The sequence below is a fragment of the Oncorhynchus keta genome, unplaced genomic scaffold (genome assembly GCF_023373465.1).
Source record: "Oncorhynchus keta strain PuntledgeMale-10-30-2019 unplaced genomic scaffold, Oket_V2 Un_contig_9363_pilon_pilon, whole genome shotgun sequence".
NCBI classification, from domain to species: domain Eukaryota; kingdom Metazoa; phylum Chordata; class Actinopteri; order Salmoniformes; family Salmonidae; genus Oncorhynchus; species Oncorhynchus keta.
In genome coordinates, this window is record NW_026290501.1 from 119041 (window position 1) to 146604 (window position 27564).

Sequence of the window (27564 nt, forward strand, 5' to 3'; positions counted from 1 at the left end):
AGCTAGTGATAGATTGTGTTGATAGCTAATTATAGCTAGTGATAGATTGTGTTGATAGCTAATGATAGATAATGTTGATAGATAGTGATAGTGTTAATAGCAAATGATAGATATTAAGTTTAGTTGGTGTAAGATAGTGTTGATAGCTAATTATAGATAGTAATGATAGTTGGTGATAGATAGTAATGAGAGCTAGTGATAGATAGTAATGATAGTTGGTGATAGATTGTTATGATAGCTAGTGATAGTGTGACAACACAGAGGCGGATGCAAGATGCAAGCAACGATGGTTTAATGAATACAGTTTACAACAGCAACAGGACAGACAGACTGTACTCAGACGGAATCCGACCCAGGGACTAGGGCGCATCTTCCAATGATAGCGTGCTGAGAAATCCAGGGGAGTGTGACCGGATGGGTAGGATGGAGCACAGCAGATAATCCACACAAGGGCGGCGAGAGAAGAGCACAGACACACGACACAACCTCAGGGAAGTAACAACGATCTGACAACAAGAAACACTGGTTACAGAACATATAAAGGGAAGATAAGTGGTTCCAGCTGGCGCAGACAATCAGGCCGAGATTGGGAACCACGCCCACACAAACGAGAGAGAGAGAGAGAGAGAAAGAGAAAGAGAGAGAGAAAGAGAAAGAGAAAGAGAAAGAGAAAGAGAAAGAGAAAGAGAAAGAGAAAGAGAGAAAGAGAAAGAGAGAGGCAGTGGATTCATGAACCGTGACAATACCCCCCTAGGAACGCCTCTTGGCGTTCCCAGGCGAATTTACCTGTCGATTGAAATCATCGATAAGGGAGTGATCCAGAATGTCCCTAGCAGGTACCCAACTTCTCTCCTCCGGGCCGTAACCCTCCCAGTCCACCAGGTACTGGAATCCGCGTCCCCTCCTTCTAGAGTCCAAAATACGATTGACAGAAAAGGTGGGTTCCCCATCAACAAGTCGTGGCGGCGGGGGAACCGGGACCGGCGGGTTAATGCGTGCCTGAAACACAGGTTTTATTTTAGACACATGAAAGGTAGGATGAATTCTCCTATACGCTGGAGGAAGCTTGAGCCGGACCGCCACCGGACTAATGATCCTGGTGACTTTGAACGGGCCGATAAATTTGGGGGCAAGCTTGTTCGAAACGGATCGGAGTGGAATGTTCTTCGTAGACAGCCACACTCTTTGGCCAACGACGTATACCGGAGGCTTCGACCGGTGGCGATCGGCCTTAGCCTTGGTGCGCGCCCCCACCCGGAGAAGAGTCTCACGGGCTCTGCTCCATGCGTGACGGCACCTCTGGATGAAAGCGTGAGCGGAAGGAACAGTGACCTCGGACTCCATACTGGGAAAGATAGGTGGCTGGTAACCTAAACTACACTCAAACGGAGAGAGACCCGTAGCTGCCACTGGCAACGAATTGTGAGCGTACTCAACCATAGAGAGTTGTTGACTCCAGGAAGAGGGATTCTTAGAAACCAAACATCGCAACACTCTCTCCAAATCTTGGTTGGCCCTCTCCGTTTGACCGTTGCTCTGGGGATGAAACCCTGAAGACAGGCTGACACTCGCTCCCAGTAACCTACAAAACTCTTGCCAAAACTTGGACACAAATTGGGGCCCCCTGTCAGAAACTACGTCCATCGGCAGGCCATGTAAGCGAAAGACGTGATCGACGACAGCTACCGCTGTCTCCTTGGCAGATGGTAATTTAGGCAAGGGAATAAAATGAGCCGCCTTCGAGAACCGGTCCACCACGGTCAACACCACCGTCTTGCCCTGGGAGGGCGGGAGGGCGGTAACAAAATCTAGCGCGATGTGGGACCAGGGTCTCGAAGGGACCGACAGCGGTTGGAGTAACCCATCAGGGGGTCGATTAGAAGTCTTCCCAGTGGCACAAACCGAGCAAGCCAAGACAAAACTGTGAATGTCACGAGCCATCAGTGGCCACCAAAAGCGTTGCTTAACCAAAAAGCTAGTGCGGCTGACTCCTGGATGACACACTACGTTGGAGCAATGCCCCCACCGAATAACATCGGACCGACACCCCTCTGGCACAAACAACCGATTAGGCGGGCAACCGGGCGGAGGCGTTACCCCTTCTAAGGCCGTTTTGACCCTCGATTCAACCTCCCATGTGAGTGTGGATACTATTAGGGTCCCGGGTAGGATGCACTCGGGAGTGGATGGGCGTTCGGAATGGTCAAAAATGCGAGAAAGGGAATCGGGTTTGACATTCTTGGAACCCGGGCGATACGAGAGAGAGAAGTCAAAACGTCCGAAAAAGAGTGCCCACCGCGCCTGCCTGGAGTTGAGTCGCTTGGCGGTTCTGATATATTCCAAATTCTTGTGATCGGTCCAAACTATAAAAGGTACCCCCGAACCCTCTAACCAATGGCGCCACTCCTCCAGTGCTAACTTCACTGCCAACAACTCTCTGTTGCCAATGTCGTAGTTGCGTTCCGCAGGTGATAACCGATGGGAAAGGAACGCACAAGGGTGCATCTTGTCGTCAGAAGAGGAACGTTGGGAAAGTACCGCACCTACCCCCACCTCTGAAGCGTCCACCTCTACTACGAACTGACGCGAGGGATCGGGAGCTATGAGGATGGGAGCCGAAACAAAGCGGCTCTTGAGTTTGGCGAATGCAGCCTCGGCTGTATCGGACCACCTGAACGTCACTCTGGGGAGGTTAAGGCGGTAAGAGGAGCGACTATCTGACTAAAGTTGCGAACGAAACGCCGGTAGAAATTGGCGAATCCCAGAAACCTCTGTAGGGCCTTACGGGAATCTGGGCTTGGCCAATCCACCACAGCCTTAACCTTGTCAGGATCCATGCGAATACCCTCAGTCGAGACGATGTAACCTAGGAATGGAACGGATTGTGCATGAAAAATGCATTTCTCCGTCTTGACAAAAAGTCCATTCTCCAACAACCTCTGAAGCACTCGTCTGACGTGCTGAACGTGTTCCTGGAGAGAAGAAGAAAAAATCAGTATGTCATCCAGGTAAACATATATGAACTGATCAATCATATCTCTCAGCACGTCATTGACGAGTGCCTGGAAAACCGCTGGGGAGTTGGATAGCCCAAAAGGCATGACCAAATATTCGAAGTGCCCTCTGGGGGTGTTAAACGCGGTCTTCCATTCGTCCCCCCCCCCTTATGCGAACCAAATGATATGCATTACGTAAATCCAACTTCGTGAACACGGATGCTCCCTGTAACCTTTCAAAGGCTGAGGACATCAACGGTAAGGGATAGGTATTCTTCACTGTGATGTTATTCAACCCACGGTAATCAACGCAAGGACGCAGAGATCCGTCCTTCTTCCCCACAAAGAAGAACCCCGCCCCCGCTGGAGAAGAGGAAGGACGAATGAATCCAGATGCCAGAGAATCAGAGATGTATCTCTCCATAGCCTCCCTCTCAGGAACAGAGAGTGAATATAACTTGCCTTTAGGCGGAGACTCACCTGGCAATAATTCTATTGCACAGTCATAGGGACGATGCGGAGGAAGAGAAGCAGCACGGGACTTACTGAACACCTCCTTCAGGTCGAGGTATTCAACGGGCACGTTAGATAAATCCACTGCCTCCTCTAGAAACACAGAATCAGACACAGACGAACAGGCAGACACTAAACAGGACTCAAGACACTTGTTACTCCACATGGATATAGAGTTATGACCCCAGTCAACTCTGGGGTTGTGTTGGGTGAGCCAAGGGTGGCCGAGGACTAATGGTGCAAGGGGTGAGTCCATGAGTAGAAATGATAGTGTCTCAGTGTGATTGCCAGAAGTGATGAGTGTGATAGGTTCAGTGGTGTGAGAAATGTTGGGGAGTTCTTGACCATTGAGAGCGTTGACTGATATCTTGTGCGTGAGGTGATAGGAATCTGGAGTTTGTGAGCGAGCTTGAAGTCCATGAAATTACCCTCTGCTCCTGAGTCCAGTAAGGCTTGGGTGTCGTGCGTGTGGGTGGCCCATCTTAGTCTTACCGGGAGGAGAGTAGATGATGAGGTCTTCTCTGTGGTGACACCACCCGATAGTAGCCTCATGTTTACTACCGGGCCTGATCTTTTACCGGGCAGGAGTGGATAAAGTGGCCCGCTCTACCACAGTAGAGACAGAGTCCTTGGGATCTCCGCCTCTCCCTCTCTTCCCGGGAGAGGCGAGCTCTCCCCAGCTGCATGGGTTCGTGAGTGGAGGCTGAACTGGCCGTGTTCCCGCCGCTGGCATGCCCGCCCTCCGTGTCGTTATACGGTCTGTTAGGGCATGCTCGGCGGCCAATACGACTCAGACGAGCGTCGACCCTCAAGGCTAGTTCCACTAGTCCGTTTAAACTCCTGGGAAGGTCCAGAACATAAATCTCCTTCTGGATCCGGTCCTCCAGCCCATGCAGGAACATGTCCCACTGCGCCTCCTCGTTCCACTGACACTGCGGCCAGAGTGCGGAATTGGATGGAGTATTCCGATACTGAACGGTCTCCTTGGCGAAGGTCAGCGAGTAGTCTGGCCGCCTCTCTACCCGCCACGGCCCGATCGAAGACCCTTCTCATCTCCTCGGAGAGTGTCTGGAAAGAGGTGCAGCATGGGTCCTGGTTCGCCCACACCGCCGTTCCCCAAAGAGCCGCTTTGCCTGATAGCAGTGTGAGTACGAATGCTACCTTAGACTGTTCACGGTTGAAGGTCCGTGGCTGCAACGAGAAATGCATGGAACATCTCGTAAGAAAGGCTCTGCAATAGTCAGGATCACCTGAATAACCCTCTGGTGTCGGTAGCCGTGGCTCTAGCTGGGAATCCGGCTCTGGCGGGGCGGGTTGAACTGCCGGTGTAGGTGGCGCAGCGGAACCCCTCAGATGTTGTAATTGTTGGATCAGCTGGGATACCTGCGTCGCAAGGGCTTCTACTGCCCGACCTGTGCTGGAGATGTTCTCCTCTTGTTGATCCATTCTCGTGATACTGCGGGAAATGAATTTGGTCAGACTCGTTGAACTCGCTGCATCCATGGTCTGGTCAGATCGTTCTGTGACAACACAGAGGCGGATGCAAGATGCAAGCAACGATGGTTTAATGAATACAGTTTACAACAGCAACAGGACAGACAGACTGTACTCAGACGGAATCCGACCCAGGGACTAGGGCGCATCTTCCAATGATAGCGTGCTGAGAAATCCAGGGGAGTGTGACCGGATGGGTAGGATGGAGCACAGCAGATAATCCACACAAGGGCGGCGAGAGAAGAGCACAGACACACGACACAACCTCAGGGAAGTAACAACGATCTGACAACAAGAAACACTGGTTACAGAACATATAAAGGGAAGATAAGTGGTTCCAGCTGGCGCAGACAATCAGGCCGAGATTGGGAACCACGCCCACACAAACGAGAGAGAGAGAGAGAGAGAGAGAAAGGAAGAGAAAGAGAAAGAGAAAGAGAAAGAGAAAGAGAAAGAGAAAGAGAGAAAGAGAAAGAGAGAGGCAGTGGATTCATGAACCGTGACAGATAGTGTTGATAGCTAGTGATAGTGTTGATAGCTAGTGATAGAGTGTTGATCGCTAGTGATAGATAGTAATGATAGTTGGTGATAGATAGTAATGATAGTTGGTGATAGATAGTAATGATAGTTGGTGATAGTGTTGATAGCCAGTGTTAGTAAAGATAGACAGTAATTATAGCTAGTGATAGATAGTGTTGATAGATAGTAATGATAGTTGGTGATAGATCGTGTTGATAGATAGTAATGATAGTTGGTGATAGATTGTGTTGATAGATAGTAATGATAGCTGGCGATAGATAGTGTTGATAGCTAGTGATAGATAGTAATGATAGATAGTGTTGGGGTTAGGAGCTGAGAGACTCACTGCTCTACACTGCAGAGTGTATTGATAGTCTAACAGTAGTTTACTCTGTCAGCTGCAGCAGAGACACACTGCAGACTACAGCTATTTACAGCCTAAGAGTAGAGAGTGCGTGTGTGTGTGTGTGTGTGTGTGTGTGTGTGTGTGTGTGTGTGTGTGTGTGTGTGTGTGTGTGTGTGTGTGTGTGTGTGTGTGTGTGTGTGTGTGTGTGCATAAGTGGGTGCCTGTGTGTGGCTATGTGAAATACAGTGGATGAAACAGGATGAAGAAGCTTATGGCAATCTTTATTTAAAAACAGTCCCTAAAAATAAATCAGTCAGATGGCACACAGTCCAGTTCCAAAACACTTTGAGACTCTTAATTATAACCTTGTTATATATAAACACACAGGAACAGTTTAGATAGAAGAAAGAAAGAACGCACACCTGTAGAGGTGAGGTACTGATCATCTGAACACAGAACTCTGAAAACGAGGACATGACAGTCGGGGGGCGTGTCCGAATATCCCTACTGGCGTTCTAAACATTAGGCAGATGGGTATGGAAATAAAAAGGGTGAAAATGTAGAGTTTTAAATGTTATACACATTTGGGCTTTTCACCAAGTAGAATTCACTGAACTCTATTGAGGAAGAGACTGGTCTTTATCTAGTAGAATTCACTGAACTCTATTGAGGAAGAGACTGGTCTTTATCTAGTAGAATTCACTGAACTCTATTGAGGAAGAGACTGTTCTTTATTTAATAGAATTCACTTCCTCAATTGAGGAAGAGACTGGTCTTTATCTAGTAGAATTCACTTCCTCTATTGAGGAAGAGACTGGTCTTTATCTAGTAGAATTCACTGAACTCTATTGAGGAAGAGACTGGTCCTTATCTAGTAGAATTCACTGAATATTGAGGAAGAGACTGGTCTTTACCTAGTAGAATTCACTGTATATTGAGGAAGAGACTGGTCCTTATCTAGTAGAATTCACTGAACTCTATTGAGGAAGAGACTGGTCTTTATCTAGTAGAATTCACTGAATATTGAGGAAGAGACTGGTCCTTATCTAGTAGAATTCACTGAATATTGAGGAAGAGACTGGTCTTTATCTAGTATAATTCACTGAATATTGAGGAAGAGACTGGTCTTTATCTAGTAGAATTCACTGAACTCTATTGAGGAAGAGACTGGTCCTTATCTAGTAGAATTCACTGAATATTGAGGAAGAGACTAGTCTTTATTGAATAGAATTCACTGAACTCTATTGAGGAAGAGACTGGTCCTTATCTAGTAGAATTCACTGAATATTGAGGAAGAGACTGGTCTTCATCTAGTTGAATTCACTGAACTCTATTGAGGAAGAGACTGGTCTTTATCTAGTAGAATTCACTGAATATTGAGGAAGAGACTGGTCTTCATCTAGTTGAATTCACTGAACTCTATTGAGGAAGAGACTGGTCTTCATCTAGTAGAATTCACTGAATATTGAGGAAGAGACTAGTCTTCATCTAGTAGAATTCACTGAATATTGAGGAAGAGACTGGTCTTCATCTAGTAGAATTCACTGAATATTGAGGAAGAGACTGGTCTTTATCTAGTAGAATTCACTGAATATTGAGGAAGAGACTGGTCCTTATCTAGTAGAATTCACTGAATATTGAGGAAGAGACTGGTCTTTATCTAGTAGAATTCACTGAATATTGAGGAAGAGACTGGTCTTCATCTAGTAGAATTCACTGAATACTGAGGAAGAGACTGGTCCTTATCTAGTAGAATTCACTGAATATTGAGGAAGAGACTGGTCTTCATCTAGTAGAATTCACTGAATATTGAGGAAGAGACTGGTCTTCATCTAGTAGAATTCACTGAATATTGAGGAAGAGACTGGTCCTTATCTAGTAGAATTCACTGAACTCTATTGAGGAAGAGACTGGTCCTTATCTAGTAGAATTCACTGAACTCTATTGAGGAAGAGACTGGTCTTTATCTAGTAGAATTCACTGAATACTGAGGAAGAGACTGGTCCTTATCTAGTAGAATTCACTGAATATTGAGGAAGAGACTGGTCTTCATCTAGTAGAATTCACTGAATATTGAGGAAGAGACTGGTCTTCATCTAGTAGAATTCACTGAATATTGAGGAAGAGACTGGTCTTCATCTAGTAGAATTCACTGAATATTGAGGAAGAGACTGGTCCTTATCTAGTAGAATTCACTGAATATTGAGGAAGAGACTGGTCTTTTCATAATCAGTTGATGAGATCCGAGGACTGACTATCAACCAACACAATTGCTGATTAGATGAAGCCTTCTCAGTGTGGATGAGGGTAGGATGTTGACATGCTGCTTACTGAATATATTTATACCAAACACTACATTCTAAATAGTATGTAGTATGATTAGTATACATTATGTAGTAGGGAAAGACAGATTTCAGACACGGGCCACACTTCTCTTCTGTCTGGCAGCAGTGTGTAGAGTGTCCAGCAGGTGGCAGAGAAGAGCGCGTGATGTCACCAGGCCAGACAGAGAAGAGAGGGACTTCATGTCCCCAGAGAGAGTTCTGTACAGGTTAGATGACGTTGGTATGTAGTAGAGTAGAACACATGTAAAACCTTGCACTATTGTGTTGGTTTTAATAGAGATAGAGTTATAGAAAACAGCTGTATTGATCTAGTGTAGTGTATATCTATGTCTGTGTAGAGGTTGCTTGTGCTGAGTCCTCTGTGTGCAACAAGAACCATATCCTCAATCTAACCCTACACACACACACACACACACACACACACACACACACACACACACACACACACACACACACACACACACACACACACACACACACACACACACACACACACACACACACACACACACACACACCCTCTCTCTGTCTCTCTGTCTCTCTCCTCTCTCTCCTCTTTCTCCTCTCTCTCCTCTCTCTCCTGTCTCTCTCTCCACTTAGTGATATATATACATTAAATCCAGTGCGTTGAAGCGCTAGTAGCATCACCAGTGCTAACACAGCTTGGTAGATAATATAAAAGTGATCAGTATCTATAATAAATCAATGTGTAATATTGACCTATACATCATGTTAATAGGGAAGTGGCCCCCTGTGAGGCTGACTGAGTGACCGGAGTCTTCAGTGACAATAACAACTGGGTCAGAACAGAAATGTGGTGCAGAGATAAGCATGCATGTCCCATCATCATCATCATCATCATCATCATCATCATCATCATCATCATCATCATCATCATCATCATCATCATCATTACCATCATCATCATCACCATCATGCATGTCCCTACTAGTCCTGCTTGTAGAGCACAGTAAACACATCATCATCATCATCATCATCATCATCACCACCATCATTACCATCATTACCATCACCACCATCATTACCATCACCGTCATCATTACCATCATTACCATCACCATCATTAACATTATCATCATCATCATCATTACCATTGTCAGCATCATTACCATCATCATTATCATCAGCATCATTACCATTATCATCACCCCTACCATCATCATTACCACCACCATCATCATCTTCATCAGAGTTCAGTAGTAAAGTAATCAGGAATTTAGAGGGAGTCACTGTGCATTAGCTGGTTATTAGTTCAACTCCCTCTTTTGGCTGAACCAGCTTATTGGTTCTCGTCCTTTTGGCTGAACCAGCTTATTGGTTCTCGTCCTTTTGGCTGAACCAGCTTATTGGTTCTTGTCCTTTTGGCTGAACCAGCTTATTGGTTCTCGTCCTTTTGGCTGAACCAGCTTATTGGTTCTCGTCCTTTTGGCTGAACCAGCTTATTGGTTCTCGTCCTTTTGGCTGAACCAGCTTATTGGTTCAAGTCCCCCTTTTGGCTGAACCAGCTCATTGGTTCAACTCCCTCTTTTGGCTGAACCAGCTTATTGGTTCAAGTCCTTTTGGCTGAACCAGCTTATTGGTTAAAGTCCTTTTGGCTGAACCAGCTTATTGGTTCTCATCCTTTTGGCTGAACCCGCTTATTGGTTCTCATCCTTTTGGCTGAACCAGCTTATTGGTTCTCGTCCTTTTGGCTGAACCAGCTCATTGGTTGTTGTCCTTTTGGCTGAACCAGCTTATTGGTTCAAGTCCCTCTTTTGGCTGAACCAGCTTATTGGTTCAAGTCCTTTTGGCTGAACCCGCTTATTGGTTCTCGTCCTTTTGGCTGAACCAGCTTATTGGTTCAAGTCCCTCTTTTGGCTGAACCAGCTTATTGGTTCAAGTCCCTCTTTTGGCTGAACCAGCTCATTGGTTCAAGTCCCTCTTTTGGCACTCTCCTGTACTTGGCATTGGTACTCTATTATGGCACTGTCTTTTGTCCATATAAAGACCAAAGTCTGTTGTTCATGGGCCATATACAGTATGTCTGTTGTTCATGGGCCATATACAGTATGTCTGTTGTTCATGGGCCATATACAGTATGTCTGTTGTTCATGGGCCATATACAGTATGTCTGTTGTTCATGGGCCATATATGTCTATTTTTAGTTTCTGGCCTCAGTGCCATCTGTTGTTTTAGGGTCAAACTAGGTTTTTAGTGAAAACAGGGGTCAGGGTTCAGACGTCAAACTAGGTCTCCAGTGAAAACAGGGGTTATGGTTCAGAGGTCAAACTATGTCTCTAGTGAAAACAGGGGTTAGGGTTCAGAGGTCAAACTATGTCTCTAGTGAAAACAGGGGTTAGGGTTCAGAGCAAGCATTATTATCATCATTATTATAGTTATTATTCATATAATTAATATAACATTATTGTTATTATTATTGTTATAACTAGTCCTATGTACAGAGCGGTAGTGAAGTCGGAGTATACAGGCGATCATATTGACTCACTCTACTAAATGGAAGCTTTTGAAAATACTTAAAAAATATAATTATTTCCCCTGTGAAGTTGATCAACTTGCTTTATAAAATCGCGTCTGATGCAGCTGAAGTCTCGTGTGCTTGAATCAGAGCTGGTCACTATGGAAATGGATAGGTGTGCCGTGGTTGGTTGTTTTCACTTCCCGGGAGAGATTAGAGGGGAAGAGTGATGACATCACCAGCCCAGAGCTGTCTGCCCAATCAGAGAAGAGGGCGGGAAGGAAGTCCAGTCCTCTGAAAAACGTGATGGGTTGATGTGGAGTTGGCCGGCAGCTCTCTGTGATCTGATTGGCTGTAAGGCACTGTGAGGGAGTGGTCAGGAGAGGTCAGTCATGCTGAGGCTCATGGGTAGTCCTGGTCGGAGGTAGGGGACGCGGGGAAAGTCAGGAGGGTGAGAGAAGTCAGGGGTCAGAACACGCCCGTTCTCCCCAGAGGACCCCGTGATGGACAGCCTGGCCTTACTCCGCATGGCATCTGTAAATGTCATCTACACACACACACACGCACGCACGCACGCACGCACGCACGCACGCACACACACACACACACACACACACACACACACACACACACACACACACACACACACACAAAATAAAAAATGCAATGGTCAGGGTCAGCTCCACTTGCTGTAGAAATATAAATGTATAGATATGTAAAATGTAGAAATGCAGTATGTAGAAATGCAGTATGTTGAAATCTAGAAATGCAGTATGTAATAAATGTAGTATGTGGTAAATGTAGTATGTGGTAAATGTAGTAAATGCAGTATGTAATAAATGTAGTATGTGGTAAATGCAGTATGTAGTAAATGTAGCAAATGCAGTATGTAATAAATGTAGTATGTGGTAATTGCAGTATGTAGTAAATGCAGTAAATGTAGTATGTAGTAAATGTAGTATGTAGTAAATGTAGTATGTAGTAAATGTAGTATGTAGTAAATGTAGTATATAGTAAATGTAGAAAATATATATGTAGTATATAGTAAATGTAGTATGTAGTAAATGTAGTATGTAGTAAATGTAGTAGTAGTAAATGTAGTATATAGTAAATGTAGAAAATATATATGTAGTATATAGTAAATGTAGTATGTAGTAAATGTAGTATATAGTAAATGTAGAAAATATATATGTAGTATATAGTAAATATAGTAAACGTATATGTAGTATGGAATAAATGCAGCATTTAATAAATGTAGTAAATGTAGTATGTAGTAAATGCAGTAAATGTAGTAAATGCAGTAAATGTAGTAAATGCAGTAAATGTAGGAAATGTAGTATGTAATAAATGTAGTAAATGTATAGGTAATAAATGTAGTAAATGTATAGGTAATAAATGCAGCATTTAATAAATGTAGTAAATGTATAGGTAATACATGTAGTATGTGGTAAATGTTGTAAATGTAGTAAATGCAGTAAATGTATAGGTAATAAATGTAGTATGTGGTAAATGTTGTAAATGTAGTAAATGTATAGGTAATAAATGTAGTAAATGTGGTAAATGTAGTAAATGCAGTAAATGTATAGGTAATACATGTAGTATGTGGTAAATGTTGTAAATGTAGTAAATGCAGTAAATTTAGTAAATGTATAGGTAATTAATGTAGTATGTGTTAAATGTTGTAAATGTAGTAAATTCAATAATGGAGAAAATGTAGTAAATTCATTAATTGCAATAAATGCAGTGAATGCAGTATGTAGTAAATGTAGCAGTGCAGTATGTAGTACATGTAGCAGTGTAGTATGTAGTACATGTAGCAGTGTAGTATGTAGTAAATGTAGTATGTAGTAAATACAGTATGTAGTAAATGCAGTATGTTGTAAATGCAGTATGTAGTAAATGTTGTAAATGTAGGAAATGTAGTAAATGTATAGGTAATAAATGTAGTATGTGGTAAATGTTGTAAAAGTAGTAAATGTTGTAAATGTATAGGTAATAAATGTAGTATGTGGTAAATGTTGTAAATGTAGTAAATGTAGTAAATGTAGTATGTAGTAAATGTAGTATGTAGTAAATGTAGTGTGTAGTAAATGTAGTATGTAGTAAATGTAGTATGTAGTAAATGTAGTATGTAGTAAATGCAGTATGTAGTAAATGTAGTAAATGTAGTATGTAGTAAATGCAGTATGTAGTAAATGTAGTAAATGTAGTATGTAGTAAATGTAGTATGTAGTAAATGTAGTAAATGTAGTATGTAGTAAATGTAGTATGTAGTAAATGTAGTATGTAGTAAATGCAGTATTTAGTAAATGTAGTATGTAGTAAATGTAGTATGTAGTAAATGTAGTATGTAGTAAATGTAGTGTGTAGTAAATGTAGTATGTAGTAAATGTAGTATGTAGTAAATGCAGTATGTAGTAAATGTAGTATGTAGTAAATGTAGTAAATGTAGTATGTAGTAAATGTAGTATGTAGTCAATGTAGTAAAAGTAGTACATGTAGAAAATATATATGTAGTATATAGTAAATACAGTAAACGTATATGTAGTATGGAATAAATGCAGCATTTAATAAATGTAGTAAATGTAGTATGTAGTAAATGTAGTAAATGTATAGGTAATAAATGTAGTATGTGGTAAATGTAGTAAATGCAGTAAATGTTGTAAATGTATAGGTAATAAATGTAGTATGTGGTAAATGTAGTAAATGCAGTAAATGTAGTAAATGTATAGGTAATAAATGTAGTATGTGGTAAATGTAGTAAATGCAGTAAATGTAGTAAATGTATAGGTAATAAATGTAGTATGTGGTAAATGTTGTAAATGTAGTAAATGCAGTAAATGTATAGGTAATAAATGTAGTATGTGGTAAATGTTGTAAATGCAGTAAATGTATAGGTAATAAATGTAGTATGTGGTAAATGTTGTAAATGTAGTAAATGCAGTAAATGTATAGGTAATACATGTAGTATGTGGTAAATGTTGTAAATGTAGTAAATGTTGTAAATGTATAGGTAATACATGTAGTATGTGGTAAATGTTGTAAATGTAGTAAATGTTGTAAATGTATAGGTAATACATGTAGTATGTGGTAAATGTTGTAAATGTAGTAAATGCAGTAAATGTATAGGTAATACATGTAGCATGTGGTAAATGTTGTAAATGAAGTAAATGCAGTAAATTTTGTAAATGTATAGGTAATAAATGTAGTATGTGGTAAATATTGTAAATGTAGTAAATTCAATAAATGCAGAAAATGTAGTAAATGTATTAATGCAATAAATGCAGTAAATGCAGTGAATGCAGTATGTAGTAAATGTAGCAGTGCAGTAGTATGTAGTAAATGTAGCAGTGCAGTATGTAGTACATGTAGTATGTAGTAAGTATGTAGTAAATGTAGCAGTGCAGTATGTAGTAAATGTAGCAGTGCAGTATGTAGTAAATGTAGCAGTGCAGTATGTAGTAAATGTAGCAGTGCAGTATGTAGTACATGTAGCAGTGCAGTATGTAGTAAATGTAGTATGTAGTAAATACAGTATGTAGTAAATGCAGTATGTAGTAAATGTAGCAAATGCAGTATGTAGTAAATGCAGTATGTAATAAATGCAGTATGTAGTAAATGTTGTAAATGTAGCAAATGCAGTATGTAGTTAATGTAGTATGTAGTAAATGCAGTATGTGGTAAATGCAGTACTTAGAAAATGCAGTATGTGGTAAATGCAGTACTTAGAAAATGCAGTATGTAGTTAATGTAGTAAATGCAGTATGTGGTAAATGCAGTACTTAGAAAATGCAATATGTAGAAAATGCAGTATGATGGAAGTACAGTATGTAGTAAATGCAGTATGTAGTAAATGCAGTATTTAGTAAATGTAGTACATAGTAAATGTAGTGTGTAGTAAATTCAGTGTATAATAATTGCAGTATGTAGACAATGTACTAATTGCAGTATGTAGTACATGCAGTATGTAGTAATTGCAGTGTGTAGGAAATGCAGTATGTTGTAATAAAGTATGTAGTAAATGTAGTGTGTAGTAAATGCATGGTGTGTGGTGACAGTATGGTGTGTGGTGACAGTATGGTGTGTGGTGACAGTATGGTGTGTTACAGTATGGTGTGTGGTGACAGTATGGTGTGTGGTGACAGTATGGTGTGTGGCAGTATGGTGTGTGGTGACAGTATGGTGTGTGGTGACAGTATGGTGTGTGGTGACAGTATGGTGTGTGGTGACAGTATGGTGTGTGACAGTATGGTGTGTGGCAGTATGGTGTGTGGTGACAGTATGGTGTGTGGTGACAGTATGGTGTGTGGCAGTATGGTGTGTGGTGACAGTATGGTGTGTGGTGACAGTATGGTGTGTGGTGACAGTATGGTGTGTGACAGTATGGTGTGTGACAGTATGGTGTGTGACAGTATGGTGTGTGGTGACAGTATGGTGTGTGACAGTATGGTGTGTGGTGACAGTATGGTGTGTGGTGACAGTATGGTGTGTGGTGACAGTATGGTGTGTGACAGTATGGTGTGTGACAGTATGGTGTGTGACAGTATGGTGTGTGGTGACAGTATGGTGTGTGGTGACAGTATGGTGTGTGACAGTATGGTGTGTGACAGTATGGTGTGTGGTGACAGTATGGTGTGTGGTGACAGTATGGTGTGTGGTGACAGTATGGTGTGTGACAGTATGGTGTGTGGCAGTATGGTGTGTGGTGACAGTATGGTGTGTGGTGGCAGTATGGTGTGTGACAGTATGGTGTGTGGTGACAGTATGGTGTGTGGCAGTATGGTGTGTGGTGACAGTATGGTGTGTGACAGTATGGTGTGTGTGGTGACAGTATGGTGTGTGGTGACAGTATGGTGTGTGACAGTATGGTGTGTGGTGACAGTATGGTGTGTGACAGTATGGTGTGTGACAGTATGGTGTGTGGTGACAGTATGGTGTGTGGTAACAGTATGGTGTGTGACAGTATGGTGTGTGGTGACAGTATGGTGTGTGACAGTATGGTGTGTGACAGTATGGTGTGTGGCAGTATGGTGTGTGACAGTATGGTGTGTGGTGACAGTATGGTGTGTGGCAGTATGGTGTGTGACAGTATGGTGTGTGGCAGTATGGTGTGTGACAGTATGGTGTGTGGTGACAGTATGGTGTGTGGTGACAGTATGGTGTGTGGTGACAGTATGGTGTGTGGCAGTATGGTGTGTGACAGTATGGTGTGTGGTGACAGTATGGTGTGTGGTGACAGTATGGTGTGTTACAGTATGGTGTGTGGCAGTATGGTGTGTGGCAGTATGGTGTGTGGCAGTATGGTGTGTGGTGACAGTATGGTGTGTGGTGACAGTATGGTGTGTTACAGTATGGTGTGTGGCAGTATGGTGTGTGGCAGTATGGTGTGTGGTGACAGTATGGTGTGTGACAGTATGGTGTGTGGTGACAGTATGGTGTGTGGTGACAGTATGGTGTGTGACAGTATGGTGTGTTACAGTATGGTGTGTGGTGACAGTATGGTGTGTGACAGTATGGTGTGTGACAGTGTGGTGTGTGGTGACAGTATGGTGTGTGGTGACAGTATGGTGTGTGGTGACAGTATGGTGTGTGGTAACAGTATGATGTGTGGTGACAGTATGGTGTGTGGTAACAGTATGGTGTGTGGTAACAGTATGGTGTGTGGTGACAGTATGGTGTGTGGTGACAGTATGGTGTGTTACAGTATGGTGTGTGGTGACAGTATGGTGTGTGGTGACAGTATGGTGTGTTACAGTATGGTGTGTGACAGTATGGTGTGTGACAGTATGGTGTGTGGTGACAGTATGGTGTGTGGTGACAGTATGGTGTGTGACAGTATGGTGTGTGGTGACAGTATGGTGTGTGGTGACAGTAGGGTGTGTGACAGTATGGTGTGTGGTGACAGTATGGTGTGTGGTGACAGTATGGTGTGTGACAGTATGGTGTGTGGTGACAGTATGGTGTGTGACAGTATGGTGTGTGACAGTATGGTGTGTGGTGACAGTATGGTGTGTGGTGACAGTATGGTGTGTGACAGTATGGTGTGTGGTGACAGTATGGTGTGGTGACAGTATGGTGTGTGACAGTATGGTGTGTGACAGTATGGTGTGTGACAGTATGGTGTGTGGTGACAGTATGGTGTGTGGCAGTATGGTGTGTGGTGACAGTATGGTGTGTGGTGACAGTATGGTGTGTGACAGTATGGTGTGTGGTGACAGTATGGTGTGTGACAGTATGGTGTGTGACAGTATGGTGTGTGGTGACAGTATGGTGTGTGGTGACAGTATGGTGTGTGACAGTATGGTGTGTGGTGACAGTATGGTGTGTGACAGTATGGTGTGTGACAGTATGGTGTGTGACAGTATGGTGTGTGACAGTATGGTGTGTGACAGTATGGTGTGTGGCAGTATGGTGTGTGACAGTATGGTGTGTGACAGTATGGTGTGTGGTGACAGTATGGTGTGTGACAGTATGGTGTGTGGTGACAGTATGGTGTGTTACAGTATGGTGTGTGACAGTATGGTGTGTGGTGACAGTATGGTGTGTTACAGTATGGTGTGTGGTGACAGTATGGTGTGTGACAGTATGGTGTGTGACAGTATGGTGTGTGACAGTATGGTGTGTGGTGACAGTATGGTGTGTGGTGACAGTATGGTGTGTGACAGTATGGTGTGTGGCAGTATGGTGTGTGGTGGCAGTATGGTGTGTGGTGACAGTATGGTGTGTGGTGACAGTATGGTGTGTGACAGTATGGTGTGTGGCAGTATGGTGTGTGGTGACAGTATGGTGTGTGGTGACAGTATGGTGTGTGGTGACAGTATGGTGTGTGGTGACAGTATGGTGTGTGGCAGTATGGTGTGTGGTGACAGTATGGTGTGTGGTGACAGTATGGTGTGTGACAGTATGGTGTGTGGCAGTATGGTGTGTGTGGTGACAGTATGGTGTGTGGTGACAGTATGGTGTGTGGTGACAGTATGGTGTGTGGTGACAGTATGGTGTGTGGTGATAGTATGGTGTGTGGTGACAGTATGGTGTGTGGCAGTATGGTGTGTGTGGTGACAGTATGGTGTGTGGTGACAGTATGGTGTGTGGTGACAGTATGGTGTGTGGTGACAGTATGGTGTGTGACAGTATGGTGTGTGGTGACAGTATGGTGTGTTACAGTATGGTGTGTGGTGACAGTATGGTGTGTGACAGTATGGTGTGTGGTGACAGTATGGTGTGTGACAGTATGGTGTGTGGCAGTATGGTGTGTGGCAGTATGGTGTGTGACAGTATGGTGTGTGACAGTATGGTATGTGACAGTATGGTGTGTGGTGACAGTATGGTGTGCTACAGTATGGTGTGTGACAGTATGGTGTGTGGCAGTATGGTGTGTGACAGTATGGTGTGTGGCAGTATGGTGTGTGACAGTATGGTGTGTGGTGACAGTATGGTGTGTGGTGACAGTATGGTGTGTGGCAGTATGGTGTGTGGCAGTATGGTGTGTGACAGTATGGTGTGTGGTGACAGTATGGTGTGTGACAGTATGGTGTGTGGTGACAGTATGGTGTGTTACAGTATGGTGTGTGACAGTATGGTGTGTGGCAGTATGGTGTGGTGACAGTATGGTGTGTGACAGTATGGTGTGTGGTGACAGTATGGTGTGTGGCAGTATGGTGTGTGACAGTATGGTGTGTGACAGTATGGTGTGTGGTGACAGTATGGTGTGTGGCAGTATGGTGTGTGACAGTATGGTGTGTGGCAGTATGGTGTGTGGCAGTATGGTGTGTGTGACAGTATGGTGTGTGTGACAGTATGGTGTGTGGCAGTATGGTGTGTGGCAGTATGGTGTGTGTGACAGTATGGTGTGTGGTGACAGTATTGTGTGTGGTGACAGTATGGTGTGTGGTGACAGTATGGTGTGTGGCAGTATGGTGTGTGGCAGTATGGTGTGTGACAGTATGGTGTGTGGTGACAGTATGGTGTGTTACAGTATGGTGTGTGGTGGCAGTATGGTGTGTGACAGTATGGTGTGTGGCAGTATGGTGCGTGTGACAGTATGGTGTGTGGTGACAGTATGGTGTGTGGTGACAGTATGGTGTGGTGGCAGTATGGTGTGTGGTGACAGTATGGTGTGTGGTGACAGTATGGTGTGTGGTGACAGTATGGTGTGTGGTGACAGTATGGTGTCTGACAGTATGGTGTGTGGTGACAGTATGGTGTGTGACAGTATGGTGTGTGGTGACAATATGGTGTGTGGTGACAGTATGGTGTGTGGTGACAGTATGGTGTGTGGTGACAGTATGGTGTGTGTGACAGTATGATGTGACAGTATGGTGTTTGACAGTATGGTGTGTGGTGACAGTATGGTGTGTGGTGACAGTATGGTGTGTGTTGTGACAGTATGGTGTGTGATGACAGTATGGTGTGTGACAGTATGGTGTGTGACAGTATGGTGTGTGACAGTATGGTGTGTGACAGTATGGTGTGTGGTGACAGTATGGTGTGTGGCAGTATGGTGTGTGGTGACAGTATGGTGTGTGGTGACAGTATGGTGTGTGACAGTATGGTGTGTGGTGACAGTATGGTGTGTGACAGTATGGTGTGTGACAGTATGGTGTGTGACAGTATGGTGTGTGGTGACAGTATGGTGTGTGGCAGTATGGTGTGTGGTGACAGTATGGTGTGTGGTGACAGTATGGTGTGTGACAGTATGGTGTGTGACAGTATGGTGTGTGACAGTATGGTGTGTGGTGACAGTATGGTGTGTGGTGACAGTATGGTGTGTGGTAACAGTATGGTGTGTGGTGACAGTATGGTGTGTGGTGACAGTATGGTGTGTGGTGACAGTATGGTGTGTGACAGTATGGTGTGTGACAGTATGGTGTGTGGTGACAGTATGGTGTGTGACAGTATGGTGTGTGACAGTATGGTGTGTGGTGACAGTATGGTGTGTGGTGACAGTATGGTGTGTGACAGTATGGTGTGTGACAGTATGGTGTGTGGTGACAGTATGGTGTGTGACAGTATGGTGTGTGACAGTATGGTGTGTGGTGACAGTATGGTGTGTGGTGACAGTATGGTGTGTGGTGACAGTATGGTGTGTGACAGTATGGTGTGTGGTGACAGTATGGTGTGTGGCAGTATGGTGTGTGGTGACAGTATGGTGTGTGGTGACAGTATGGTGTGTGACAGTATGGTGTGTGGTGACAGTATGGTGTGTGGTGACAGTATGGTGTGTGACAGTATGGTGTGTGGTGACAGTATGGTGTGTGACAGTATGGTGTGTGGTGACAGTATGGTGTATGACAGTATGGTGTGTGACAGTATGGTGTGTGGTGACAGTATGGTGTGTGGTGACAGTATGGTGTGTGACAGTATGGTGTGTGGTGACAGTATGGTGTGTGGTGACAGTATGGTGTGTGACAGTATGGTGTGTGACAGTATGGTGTGTGGTGACAGTATGGTGTGTGGTGACAGTATGGTGTGTGACAGTATGGTGTGTGGTGACAGTATGGTGTGTGGTGACAGTATGGTGTGTGGTGACAGTATGGTGTGTGGTGACAGTATGGTGTGTGGTGGCAGTATGGTGTGTGGTGACAGTATGGTGTGTGGCAGTATGGTGTGTGGTGACAGTATGGTGTGTGGTGACAGTATGGTGTGTGACAGTATGGTGTGTGGTGACAGTATGGTGTGTGGTGACAGTATGGTGTGTGACAGTATGGTGTGTGGTGACAGTATGGTGTGTGGTGACAGTATGGTGTGTGGCAGTATGGTGTGTGGTGACAGTATGGTGTGTGGTGACAGTATGGTGTGTGACAGTATGGTGTGTGACAGTATGGTGTGTGGTGACAGTATGGTGTGTGGTGACAGTATGGTGTGTGGTGACAGTATGGTGTGTGGTGACAGTATGGTGTGTGGTGACAATATGGTGTGTGACAGTATGTTGTTTGGTGACAGTATGGTGTGTGGTGACAGTATGGTGTGTGGTGACAGTATGGTGTGTGACAGTATGGTGTGTGGTGACAGTATGGTGTGTGGTGACAGTATGGTGTGGTGACAGTATGGTGTGTGGTGACAGTATGGTGTGTGGTGACAGTATGGTGTGTGGTGACAGTATGGTGTGTGGTGACAGTATGGTGCGTGGTGATAGTATGGTGTGTGGTGACAGTATGGTGTGTGACAGTATGGTGTGTGGTGACAGTATGGTGTGTGACAGTATGGTGTGTGGCAGTATGGTGTGTGACAGTATGGTGTGTGGTGACAGTATGGTGTGTGGTGACAGTATGGTGTGTGACAGTATGGTGTGTGGTGACAGTATGGTGTGTGGTGACAGTATGGTGTGTGGTGACAGTATGGTGTGTGGTGACAGTATGGTGTGTGGTGGCAGTATGGTGTGTGGTGACAGTATGGTGTGTGGTGACAGTATGGTGTGTGGTGACAGTATGGTGTGTGGTGACAGTATGGTGTGTGGTGACAGTATGGTGTGTGGTGACAATATGGTGTGTGACAGTATGTTGTTTGGTGACAGTATGGTGTGTGGTGACAGTATGGTGTGTGGTGACAGTATGGTGTGTGACAGTATGGTGTGTGGTGACAGTATGGTGTGTGGTGACAGTATGGTGTGGTGACAGTATGGTGTGTGGTGACAGTATGGTGTGTGGTGACAGTATGGTGTGTGGCAGTATGGTGTGTGGTGACAGTATGGTGTGTGGTGACAGTATGGTGTGTGACAGTATGGTGTGTGACAGTATGGTGTGTGGTGACAGTATGGTGTGTGGTGACAGTATGGTGTGTGGTGACAGTATGGTGTGTGGTGACAGTATGGTGTGTGGTGACAGTATGGTGTGTGGTGACAATATGGTGTGTGACAGTATGTTGTTTGGTGACAGTATGGTGTGTGGTGACAGTATGGTGTGTGGTGACAGTATGGTGTGTGACAGTATGGTGTGTGGTGACAGTATGGTGTGTGGTGACAGTATGGTGTGGTGACAGTATGGTGTGTGGTGACAGTATGGTGTGTGGTGACAGTATGGTGTGTGGTGACAGTATGGTGTGTGGTGACAGTATGGTGCGTGGTGATAGTATGGTGTGTGGTGACAGTATGGTGTGTGACAGTATGGTGTGTGGTGACAGTATGGTGTGTGACAGTATGGTGTGTGGCAGTATGGTGTGTGGTGACAGTATGGTGTGTGGTGACAGTATGGTGTGTGGTGACAGTATGGTGTGTGGTGACAGTATGGTGCGTGGTGATAGTATGGTGTGTGGTGACAGTATGGTGTGTGGTGACAGTATGGTGTGTGACAGTATGGTGTGTGGTGACAGTATGGTGTGTGGTGACAGTATGGTGTGTGGTGACAGTATGGTGTGTGGTGACAGTATGGTGTGGTGATAGTATGGTGTGTGGTGACAGTATGGTGTGTGGTGACAGTATGGTGTGTGGTGACAGTATGGTGTGTGGTGACAGTATGGTGTGTGGTGACAGTATGGTGTGTGGTGACAGTATGGTGTGTGGTGACAGTATGGTGTGTGGTGACAGTATGGTGTGTGGTGACAGTATGGTGTGTGGTGACAGTATGGTGTGTGGTGACAGTATGGTGTGTGGTGACAGTATGGTGTGTGGTGACAGTATGGTGTGTGACAGTATGGTGTGTGGTGACAGTATGGTGTGTGGTGACAGTATGGTGTGTGACAGTATGGTGTGTGGTGACAGTATGGTGTGTGGTGACAGTATGGTGTGTGGTGACAGTATGGTGTGTGGTGACAGTATGGTGTGTGGCAGTATGGTGTGTGGTGACAGTATGGTGTGTGGTGACAGTATGGTGTGTGGTGACAGTATGGTGTGTGGTGACAGTATGGTGTGTGGTGACAGTATGGTGTGTGACAGTATGGTGTGTGGTGACAGTATGGTGTGTGGTGACAGTATGGTGTGTGGTGACAGTATGGTGTGTGACAGTATGGTGTGTGGTGACAGTATGGTGTGTGGTGACAGTATGGTGTGTGGTGACAGTATGGTGTGTGGTGACAATATGGTGTGTGACAGTATGGTGTTTGGTGACAGTATGGTGTGTGGTGACAGTATGGTGTGTGGTGACAGTATGGTGTGTGACAGTATGGTGTGTGGTGACAGTATGGTGTGTGGTGACAGTATTGTGTGGTGACAGTATGGTGTGTGGTGACAGTATGGTGTGTGGTGACAGTATGGTGTGTGGTGACAGTATGGTGTGTGGTGACAGTATGGTGCGTGGTGATAGTATGGTGTGTGGTGACAGTATGGTGTGTGGTGACAGTATGGTGTGTGACAGTATGGTGTGTGGTGACAGTATGGTGTGTGACAGTATGGTGTGTGGCAGTATGGTGTGTGGTGACAGTATGGTGTGTGGTGACAGTATGGTGTGTGGTGACAGTATGGTGTGTGGTGACAGTATGGTGTGTGGTGACAGTATGGTGCGTGGTGATAGTATGGTGTGTGGTGACAGTATGGTGTGTGGTGACAGTATGGTGTGTGACAGTATGGTGTGTGGTGACAGTATGGTGTGTGACAGTATGGTGTGTGGCAGTATGATGTATGGTGTGTGGTGACAGTATGGTGTGTGGTGACAGTATGGTGTGTGGTGACAGTATGGTGTGGTGATAGTATGGTGTGTGGTGACAGTATGGTGTGTGGTGACAGTATGGTGTGTGGTGACAGTATGGTGTGTGGTGACAGTATGGTGTGTGGTGACAGTATGGTGTGTGGTGACAGTATGGTGTGTGGCAGTATGGTGTGTGGTGACAGTATGGTGTGTGGTGACAGTATGGTGTGTGGTGACAGTATGGTGTGTGGTGACAGTATGGTGTGTGACAGTATGGTGTGTGGTGACAGTATGGTGTGTGGTGACAGTATGGTGTGTGTTGACAGTATGGTGTGTGACAGTATGGTGTGTGGTGACAGTATGGTGTGTGACAGTATGGTGTGGTGACAGTATGGTGTGGTGGTGACAGTATGGTGTGTGGTGACAGTATGGTGTGTGGTGACAGTATGGTGTGTGGTGACAGTATGGTGTGTGACAGTATGGTGTGTGGTGACAGTATGGTGTGTGGTAACAGTATGGTGTGTGGTGACAGTATGGTGTGTGACAGTATGGTGTGTGGTGACAGTATGGTGTGTGACAGTATGGTGTGTGGTGACAGTATGGTGTGTGGTAACAGTATGGTGTGTGGTGACAGTATGGTGTGTGGTGACAGTATGGTGTGTGGTGACAGTATGGTGTGTGGTGACAGTATGGTGTGTGGCAGTATGGTGTGTGGTGACAGTATGGTGTGTGACAGTATGGTGTGTGACAGTATGGTGTGTGACAGTATGGTGTGTGGTGACAGTATGGTGTGTGGTGACAGTATGGTGTGTGACAGTATGGTGTGTGACAGTATGGTGTGTGACAGTATGGTGTGTGACAGTATGGTGTGTGGTGGCAGTATGGTGTGTGGTGACAGTATGGTGTGTGGTGACAGTATGGTGTGTGACAGTATGGTGTGTGGTGACAGTATGGTGTGTGGTGACAGTATGGTGTGTGGTGACAGTATGGTGTGTGGTGACAGTATGGTGTGTGACAGTATGGTGTGTGGTGACAGTATGGTGTGTGGTGACAGTATGGTGTGTGACAGTATGGTGTGTGGTGACAGTATGGTGTGTGGTAACAGTATGGTGTGTGGTGACAGTATGGTGTGTGGTGACAGTATGGTGTGTGGTGACAGTATGGTGTGTGGTGACAGTATGGTGTGTGGTAACAGTATGGTGTGTGGTGACAGTATGGTGTGTGGTGACAGTATGGTGTGTGGTGACAGTATGGTGTGTGGTAACAGTATGGTGTGTGACAGTATGGTGTGTGGTGACAGTATGGTGTGTGGTGACAGTATGGTGTGTGGTGACAGTATGGTGTGTGACAGTATGGTGTGTGGTGACAGTATGGTGTGTGGTGATAGTATGGTGTGTGGTGGCAGTATGGTGTGTGGTGACAGTATGGTGTGTGGTGACAGTATGGTGTGTGGTAACAGTATGGTGTGTGGTGACAGTATGGTGTGTGGTGACAGTATGGTGTGTGGTGACAGTATGGTGTGTGGTAACAGTATGGTGTGTGGTAACAGTATGGTGTGTGGTAACAGTATGGTGTGTGGTGACAGTATGGTGTGTGACAGTATGGTGTGTGACAGTATGGTGTGTGGCAGTATGGTGTGTGGCAGTATGGTGTGTGGTGACAGTATGGTGTGTGGTGACAGTATGGTGTATGACAGGCCAAAGGTCAGCAATAAGCATGACTAGGTAGAAACACACAGCAGTAGCTAACAATAAGCAGCGTACCCCTCCCCTCTTAAACATGAGGATGGAGAGGAGAGAGGAGGGGGAGGAGAGATGGATGGGAGAGGAGAGGGGAGATGGAGGAGTGGGGGGAGGAGAGGAGGGATGAGGAGAGATGTGAGGGAAAGGAGGGGGAGGAGAGATTGGAGATGGAGGAGTGGAGGGAGGAGAGAGGAGGGGAGAGGGAAGAGGGAGGAGTGGGAGAGGAGATGGACAGGCAAGGTGTGATTGACTGACTGACTGATTGACTGACAGGGTGGCTGGTTTGTGAGAACCTCTTTCCTACCCCTCCTAGATTTTTACACTTTCCATTCCGTACACGTTGTAGCCTTCCTTATAAGTAGCAAAGTTGTGTGAGTTGTGAGAGGAGGAGGAGGAGGGGAGGGTGTTCTGGTTGTGGGCGCTCTGAGCCAGGTGCAGTGTGTTCTGAGCCACCTTCATTCTCTTGGCCTCGGCCCGGGACTTGTAGCAGAACTCCACCAGGGCTACCAGCATGGCCAGACCCAGCCCTCCAACCAGGATATAGAACACACCTGCTACGTTGCTGAGGCTCAGAGCACTGGTCTTCTCCTGGGAAACACACACACACGCACACACGCACGCACGCACGCACGCACGCACACACGCACACGCAGGCACACACACATGCAGGCATGCACACACAGGCACCCACACACAGGCACACACACACACGCACACACACACACAGACACCCACACACACACCCACACACACACACACACACACACGCACACACACACACACGCACACACACACACACACACACACAGGCACCCACACACAGGCACACACACACACGCACACACACACACAGGCACCCACACACACACACACACGCAGGCACACACACACACGCACACACACACACAGGCACACACACACACGCAGGCACACACACACACGCACACACAGGCACACACACACACGTACACACACACACACACACACACACACACACACACACACACACACACACACACACACACACACACACACACACACACACACACACACACACACACACACACACACACACACACACACACACACACACACACACAGGCAGACAGTTGCATCAGGTAGGGCAGGGTCAGGATGTAAAGGAGAAAGCATTACAACATTTTGTTCCTGCTGTATATATCAGCTGTCTGGGGCTGTTACACATGTTGTTCCTGCTGTATATATCAGCTGTCTGGGGCTGTTACACATGTTGTTCCTGCTGTATATATCAGCTGTCTGGGGCTGTTACACATGTTGTTCCTGCTGTATATATCAGCTGTCTGGGGCTGTTACACATGTTGTTCCTGCTGTATATATCAGCTGTCTGGGGCTGTTACACATGCAGGCTTCTGTGTGTGTTATTTCCTTGGTGGAAGACAGCCTATTGGGGCTGGGAAAGCATTCGGCCATGTTGTAGACAGAACTGGTCACCAAATTTCCTTTGGTACTATACCTAGAGAAAAAGTCATTAATATTCACCCGTAGGGTAATTGGCTGAGTCTTCTTGGGTATGTGACATCACACAGATGTGCTGCAGAGCCATCTAGTCATGGCAGGAAGTACTGTACTGTGCTGCAGAGCCATCTAGTCATGGCAGGAAGTACACTGTGCTGCAGAGTCAGTCATGGCAGGAAGTACTGTACTGTGCTGCAGAGCCATCTAGTCATGGCAGGAAGTACTGTACTGTGCTGCAGAGCCATCTAGTCATGGCAGGAAGTACTGTACTGTGCTGCAGAGCCATCTAGTCATGGCAGGAAGTACTGTACTGTGCTGCAGAGCCATCTAGTCATGGCAGGAAGTACTGTACTGTGCTGCAGAGCCATCTAGTCATGGCAGGAAGTACTGTACTGTGCTGCAGAGCCATCTAGTCATGGCAGGAAGTACTGTACTGTGCTGCAGAGCCATCTAGTCATGGCAGGAAGTACTGTACTGTGCTGCAGAGCCATCTAGTCATGGCAGGAAGTACTGTACTGTGCTGCAGAGCCATCTAGTCATGGCAGGAAGCACTGTACGACTTGGGGAACTCAGCTTGATCACCAAATTCATTGGGAATGAAATGAAAGCCTATCCAGCTGGTTACTAATCTATTTTAGTTTCACTGTCCGATCATTTATAAAACAAGTCCAATAATTGTTATTTTTACCTTTCCACAAACTGTCTGTTGCTGATCTAGCTAGTAGTGGCTACTGCCTGGCCACTGATCTAGCTAGTAGTGGCTACTGCCTGTCTGTTGCTGATCTAGCTAGTAGTGGCTACTGCCTGGCCACTGATCTAGCTAGCAGTGGCTACTGCCTGGCCACTGATCTAGCTAGTAGTGGCTACTGCCTGGCCACTGATCTAGCTAGCAGTGGCTACTGCCTGGCCACTGATCTAGCTAGTAGTGGCTACTGCCTGGCCACTGATCTAGCTAGCAGTGACTACTGCCTGGCCACTGATCTAGCTAGTAGTGGCTACTGCCTGGCCACTGATCTAGCTAGTAGTGGCTACTGCCTGTCTGTTGCTGATCTAGCTAGTAGTGGCTACTGCCTGGCCACTGA

General features: G+C 45.4%; 1 protein-coding gene across 1 annotated transcript in view; it reads right to left on the reverse strand.

The window, feature by feature from the left end:
• Window positions 1-6128: 6128 nt before the first annotated feature.
• Window positions 6129-27564, reverse strand: part of LOC118383072 (glutamate receptor 4-like) — a 50769-nt gene continuing 29333 nt past the window's right edge. Inside the window, exons 8-9 of the mRNA XM_052512829.1 lie at window positions 25442-25576; window positions 6129-11236 (exon numbers count right to left, since the gene is read on the reverse strand). Of these exons, the coding sequence (XP_052368789.1) occupies window positions 11066-11236; window positions 25442-25576 (306 nt within the window). The 3' untranslated portion in view covers window positions 6129-11065. The remainder of the gene's footprint in view (window positions 11237-25441; window positions 25577-27564) is intronic.